Source organism: Pundamilia nyererei, unplaced genomic scaffold (genome assembly GCF_000239375.1).
Source record: "Pundamilia nyererei isolate P.nyererei 1_Seehausen unplaced genomic scaffold, PunNye1.0 scaffold00080, whole genome shotgun sequence".
In the NCBI taxonomy this organism is placed as follows: domain Eukaryota; kingdom Metazoa; phylum Chordata; class Actinopteri; order Cichliformes; family Cichlidae; genus Pundamilia; species Pundamilia nyererei.
Genome location: NW_005187481.1, coordinates 1,776,557 through 1,783,755, shown reverse-complemented (window position 1 = coordinate 1,783,755; position 7,199 = coordinate 1,776,557). Strand labels below are relative to the sequence as shown.

Genomic DNA, 7,199 nt, shown 5'->3' with positions numbered 1-7,199 from the left:
TATATAACCCTCAAGCTCCCAGGCCTCTGGTAGAGGACCCGAGCTTGAAGGATAAAACCGCCCGCAGGGGCGTGCTGGGTGTTTTTTTATATATATAATTAGTTATTATACATATTTTTCCCTTGGTTGTCCATGCCTCACCTGTGGAGAAGGCCCATGGTCCACTGGTGTAACTGGCAATGTATATATGCATTTCTGCAGTGGTCCTGCGGCATTGGGAGCTGTAAAACCCAAACCTCAATGGAAGAGGGAAGCCCTAGGAACAGCTAATAACCTCAGGCCTCTAGTGGGGTTTGAGGAACACACACACCAGAGATGGGTTGTTTTAATATATACAAATGCTTCATAAGAAGATGTGAAAAGGAAACAAATACACTGTGAGTTATAATTCACTAATATAAGTTGGATGAGAACTACAGCATGCTCATCACAAAGGCTTGTGAGTACCTCATGTGGATGTCTTGTTATCATGCTGCCATCTAGAGGTGCACAAATGCATGGAGACATGTGGTGTTGCCTGCAATACAGTATTTTTGCATCGATTTCATTTGAACGCACATGCTTCAGTTGCACAGATAGCTGATAATCTCAGTTCTGGTAATTGACGACACGTGGCAGCATAAATGCTTATGCTGCAGCTTCTAGTATATGGCCTTATCCCGCTGTAGCTGTGGTGAAAATCAGTGGTTCCACACAATATACATTTTCGATTTGGCCCCTTTTAAAGCTAACATTTTGACTTGTGACATATAATGTTACGTGTCTGCCCTGTTATTATATCAGGTAAGGACTTCTTTATGAGTTTAAAACACAAGTTTAGTCATTAATGAGTCAGTGACAATACTTATGTAACAATTTAATTTTTTTTTTTGAGAGGGTTATAGATAGTTAAAGATGAAGCAGTTTCCTGTATGTGGTCACAGCAGCTGTGATACTGAAAGAAAGATTTGTTAGAACAGAAAGGATTTGCACAAAGGAGATGAGATCTATCTACAAAATTGAACACAGGCAGATGCACCACAACATGACCCCAAGTAAACAACCATCTGTTGCACAGGGATTTATTTTGCACACTGCAGGATTTCAATTGTTTTGTAAAGCAGTGACTCAGTGACATGGATCAGGATGTGAGCTGATTACTGTATGCACTCACTAGATTTTGAGGATTGTTGTCCTAGGATGCTAATGATGTGGTGCAACTACACCGTGTAACATACACAAATTAGCTAGCTGATGTTTATCCTTTAAGGCAGACTTTACAGTGTGATAGGAGAAGAGCGGTATGCATAGCTAATGGTTCCTGAATGAAAACATGTATTTGAGAAATCCTCTGAGGCCGTATGCAGTCAGAACTACACAAATGCTCATAGTAATATATCCAGGATCATTTCTTAAATCCCTTAATCATGAACATTAAGATAGAAATGAATCATAAGTGAAAGTAAATGAATCTTGAATGAATCTTTCATGTACCTGTTATTTTCACATGTGATGAATCAGGTTATAGTCAGTCGTGAGGCACTCATATTGGACAGGCAGTCTATTTACAGATAGCAGACTCATACAAAGTGAAGCAAGTAATAATGGCAATTATTTTTTTCAAAGTCTGTTGGGTGGATGGGGCCTTTGTATCCAACAGAGCTGAACAATCAAAGCCAGATTTCCTCCAATCTCTAATTGCCACTGACTCGAGGCGATAAAAAGGACTCGAAAACATTCAATCACTGACAGTCATCAACAATTTACTTTAGAAAAATATCACCATGATGTCCCACAGATTAACTGATTTGACTGTGGAGAGAAAGACATATTTACAGTAATACACAAAATAGGTAAAATGGGGAGGAAAAAAGAAAAAAAAGAATATTGGTGTAAAAGATGACTAGTGCAGAGATGGTCCAAAAAAATTGAGTAATTCTTACTTGTGCTCTAAATGGAACACTCTTAACCTTTTTCATTCATCCTGTACAGATCAGACAAGGCAATCTGCTTAAAAATAATAATAATAATTTTTAAAAAACCCAGGAAATTATTGAGGGTGGTACAGCTTGTGAAGTGCATATATGCTCCTCCTTATAATACAGCTGTTAATTATTACAGCAAATCTCTTTTCTAATAGATGTTATTACCATTCTGATTCAATGTTGTCAAAATGAGCAGTGCGAGCTTAGATGAAAGCAAGTAGTTAGATGATGTATAAAGTATTGGTGATCAGTCCTGGACATTTTATTAAACTGAACATGAGAAAATACAGGCTGCAATGGCAATGATACAGTAAAAAAAAAAAAGCCTATGAAATGTTTGTTAGGTGGATTGCCACTACATGTTTTTTTTTTTTCAAATACCACTGCTAAAGCTTTTACCAAAAAAAAAAAAGTCTATCATCAGCTTATGGTCATTTTAACTTTTCTTCTGATGAAAGTGAGTAAACAATTGTCACTTATAAACAGTAAAGCAGCGTGCTGAGAAAGACGATACTAAAAAGAAGTTTGACAAGTCTGCATATGACATACATAGATGTTATAGCCACACATAAAATTGTTGTTCAATAACAGCACAACATTGTGAACTTCACTGAAATGCAGTGATAGACAAAGCATCTTCAAGGGGATATTTCTTTTTTATTAAGTAGCCTATCTGTTATCCATTATTTAGGTATAGACAAACATGATTTAGCATTTCATTCTCAATATGTTACATATTTCATGACAGACCGACAATGTCTTTCCAAATTCTCACCAACCAGTGGTTCTTAAGAGAAAAAAAATCTTCAGACAAAAAGTGAGTAAGTGGCAGGATCGAGATAAAGTCAAAAACAGATCGTTGAACGGTCGGGGTACTGGAGTAAGATGAGATCTCAGAATCAGAAGGAGACCTCACCTCATAGTTGTTCTGCAGTACAGCCAAACTGGACATAATGACAGGATTTAGTATCTAGAATGAGTCTGCCAGTGCTGAAGGAGCAAAGAAGAGAGAATAGAGTCATAGAATTACTATTGTCACAACAGCCTATGCATATATTATGTACCTTGTGTACCTTTTGACTTATGAATCAGCTGGTAACTATACCCTCAAGAAGACTGAGAATATGTATAAAATTAAATATCTATTTTAAATAAAAATAGCCATTTATGTAATTCTAGGTTCTTCTCACTACAAAGGTTAAAGTACACTTTATAGGTATATGCTAGTTTAAGGCTAATTAACGTCACAGCACAAGTTCATTTGCTAGATTTCATTTGCTAGATTTTACAGCAAACTGTACCTTTATACACACACGGGGACTGCAGCATATAGCATGATAAACATACAACTATATCATTTCCAAAAGAAATTGTGATGCTGTGTAAAATGTAAATCAAAACAAAACAGGGTGATTTCCAAATAATTTTAAAAGCCATATTTAAATGAAACCTGTACAGAGGCAACATGTAAAGTGTTGAAAATTAAAGGCCTCCTTTGTACTGTGGTGTTAGATTTGTAGATGCAGCAACAATAATGGCTTTTGAAAGTGTTCCTGAACGTGTGAATGGATTTCTGCTACAGAACCATTTTAAAGCAATGCTTTCTGGGTGATTGACAATAGCATGATGTTATTATGCAGTATTGGAAATACATGTTGGTAAATTACATTTAAATATTCTTTATCTATACTGTCTCTCACATTGAAGCATTTCTTAATCTCACTAAAACACTCTTTAAAAAAAAAAAATTTAATTTGTTTTTGTATTTAGTCTACTGTTGCCCCCAAATCAGCGTTACACAGCACCACAACTTTTAGGGAAAAGTTGGGTAAAAGTTACCACTATGAGCTCTAACATAGCACTCTCACTTCTCTGAGAGGATAGAATGGAAATCCAGGATGCAAATGAGATGTGACATCAGAGTAAAGTGAGGAAAAATGTTCCTATCTCACAGCTCAGACCACTAGCTCTCAGTGATGAGTGACATGATGACGAAAGGTGTGAGGGCGCCCTCTGCTGGTGAGACATGAGATGACGATGGGATGACATCCGGATGGGAAAAGATCAGGACAGCACGCTGGTGTTCTGTGAATCCACGTCTTGCATGCTCATGACATCTGTACTTACTCCACTCTCATATATGGGGTTGTCGAAAGCAGACTCTTCTGTCATGTTGTCATACGGTGGCGAGGACATTGGCATTCTGATAGACTTTCCCTGGAGTCTGAGCAAAGAGTACAGAAACAGGAAACATCATGTAAAGCCTTTATTACAAGGGAAACGCATAAAATTTTGAGTCATTACTTACTTTGCAAAGTAGATGTAAATCCCAAGGACAATCACCAAGATGACTGCAGTTGGAATAAATACTGCAAGGGCAATGTTGGTTCCTTCTGTGCCATAATTTGTATTAACAACTTGAAGAAGAAAAATAAAAGGACATAACATGTAATTACCCCTGTGAATGATTGTCAACAAATAAATATCAATCAATTCTGCAAGGTACTGAAATATGACTTACCATCTAGTCTGCGTTCATTTACATAATGTGTCGAGGACGCTACCAAGAAATAATTGCAGTTTAATGAGTATGTAGACCATATTTATGCAATGTGAATCACAGTGCATGCTTTATTTTTATGGCCAAAAGAATCAAAAGAACCTGCATTTGTAAACAGCACTTAAAACTGTTGAGATTCTGCTTTACTTTTTGTGTATTTTGACTGTATTTAAAAGCTTGTTATGTGGTTTACCTCTGCAGGCAGGAGGAGTGCTATTCCACTGTGACGGGTGTCCAGGAACACAGTATATGGTGGCATAACCCTGCAGCTCATAGCCGGGGTGGCAGGAGAAAGTCAGCATCTCTCCTGCTTGATAAAAAGCCTTTTCAGAGCTCTGCATGCTGGTGGAAGCTGCACCGGGATTCCTGCATGGCTCATACTTTTCAGCTGAGGAGCAGTACAATATATTTGATTAGGACTATTATTATTTTCACGCACCTTTGTACAGTAAAAACAGTGACACATTGTAATTTTTGCCTTTTACTCATAATTGCTTAGCTGCACATCGCTGACAGTGTGGGCGTGCATAATTGCATGTCTGCGAATCTATGCTATTCTGACTGAGGGAACTTACGGACACATTTGGGCAGTCTCTCGTTCCACTTGGGCATAGCTGAATCACGGTTGTAGCAGGTTAGAAGGCTGGAGCCTGACAGGATGTAGCCTTTGTTACAGATGAACTGTACAGTCGATCCAACAGCAAAGCGACTGCCTGTGATCACTTTACGACTGTGCTGCACATTCCCGGGGTCCTGGCATGTCATCACTGGTGCAACACCAAAAACAAGTGATGATAATTAGTTATTACTGCCACCGGTGCTGGTACAGGAGTGATAAAAAAAGTATAATTAACAAGGAAAAATATTCATTTTGATATTGTTTTGATTATTTTTTCTTGGGTAACTGGAAAAACCTTTAAAAAATTATGAGGGGCAATTACATATATGCACATTACATTGAATTTGTTGTGCAAAGGAAGTGCACCGGCTGCACTAAATATTGTTCCCTAAATGTCATATTGTTAACTATTTGCCACATGACAATGCATCCTCATGTTATGTATTAAAGTTGAACAGTCACAGAATAACACAGTTACATCAAACTAACTAATTAACCAGGTATTATGGTAACAAGACTATAATTAGCCATGTTATCATAATATTTAAGCAAAAAGGTCTGAGACTTGGACCAATGATGGCGTATTCTAACTCCCAAGGTGGACTAAAGAGAAACTACAAAGTTTTATATGCTTCCTCTCACCTTCCTCGCATTTTGGCACATCACCGCTCCAACTGAGATCCCACTGACACATGAGGATCTCGGAGCCAACCAGTGTGTATCCTGGGTAGCACTGGTAGGTGACCACAGTGCCGTGTATGAGATCAGGATGCGACATGCTCTTCCAGCCGTTGGTGATCTCCGGCAGCTCTGAGCAGGTGTCATTCCTTGGCACCTCTGTTGGCGTTGGCGCCATTGGTGTCATGCAGCGCAGATATGGGAGGGAAGAGACAGGTTGTTAAAAAAGGATTTGCAAAGATTGTGAGGACAATGTGTTACTGAGGATATATAAATATTCTCCTAATAATCCATTTTCTTGTATAACAAACATTTTTTTTATTGTTTAGAGCAGATCTAGATCTAAAAGGAATAATGAGGATCCTCAAGGAAAACGCCGAGCATTAATATGCAACCCCCACTGCAGGGAATAAATACAACTGCAGTTTTTTTGCTTTCTTTGTGCTCTAAACAGAAACTGTTTGGGAAGAAAATGTAAATAGAGGCTTGTGATGTTTCCTAGGAGGAGCGCAGCATGTGGTTTGGCACCAGTCAATCTGTGCCTCCCTAACTGCAGCATACATGGCGGGGAACACAAAGAGTTAGGTAAAACCAGCTGATGTTGAAGTGAACACTTTTATTATGTTTCGTGTTTGTTGTTATTTAATCCTGTGCACCTGGGATAAGCCAGAAGACAGATAGACAAAGGCACAGCAAGAGTGGGGAACAAAGAGACAGGGGAACAAATACACCTTTCTTTTTTTTCCTGTTCCCTAAATGATGATGTGTTAGGTTCCAGATATGAGTAACATTTTACATTCCACATTTGTTTCCATTTGTGGTCCCTTGCTTGTGGTACTTTTACAGTAAAAAGTATACAATATATGTAATCCCAAGAAAATTAGAAGAATGTATGCCTTATATTAAAAGCATGTAATATTAGTGTTTTGTTTTTTTTTAAGAGGGAATGAAACTAAACCACCGTCTTACCAAAGAAGTGAACTACAAAGCCATTGTTGTAGCCGTAGATGTTAGTGGCAGGATCAGACTGAAACTGAATAGTGACATCAGCCATGGAGGTATAGAGCTTGAAATGTGGTCGCGTGCCACTGTATTGGCCCAGGATGTTGGCAGTCAGGTCATCACCATCATAGAAGGTCAGCAGGTCATTCTTCCCCAAATGGAGACTAGGATTGACATCACAAAAAAAAGGAGTTACTTTTTGTTTGTTTTCCCCTTAGTAACTTTGCAGATTCAGACAGAGTTCCCTGGCTCTGAGGTGTATTTGCTGAGTGATAGGTTTGTAGCATAAACCTATTCGCTGGAACGTTCAAGACAATTTACTACACAGCAAAAGCAAGACACAAGTAGGCAAAGTTCTTTGTGTTACTCATGCATG

General features: G+C 38.4%; 1 protein-coding gene across 2 annotated transcripts in view; it reads right to left on the bottom strand.

The window, feature by feature from the left end:
- Positions 1–841: 841 nt before the first annotated feature.
- LOC102209856 (seizure protein 6 homolog) overlaps positions 842–7,199 on the bottom strand; it is a 91,831-nt gene continuing 85,473 nt past the window's right edge. The window contains exons 10-17 of one of the 2 annotated variants that reach the window (XM_005737882.1): positions 6,791–6,987; positions 5,786–5,980; positions 5,100–5,291; positions 4,718–4,912; positions 4,486–4,524; positions 4,273–4,381; positions 4,092–4,188; positions 842–2,954 (exon numbers count right to left, since the gene is read on the bottom strand). In XM_005737882.1, the coding sequence (XP_005737939.1) occupies positions 2,928–2,954; positions 4,092–4,188; positions 4,273–4,381; positions 4,486–4,524; positions 4,718–4,912; positions 5,100–5,291; positions 5,786–5,980; positions 6,791–6,987 (1,051 nt within the window). In that variant the 3' untranslated portion in view covers positions 842–2,927. Of the gene's footprint in view, positions 2,955–3,366; positions 4,189–4,272; positions 4,382–4,485; positions 4,525–4,717; positions 4,913–5,099; positions 5,292–5,785; positions 5,981–6,790; positions 6,988–7,199 lie in introns of those variants that run through there. The other variant, XM_005737881.1, reaches the window with a different exon arrangement.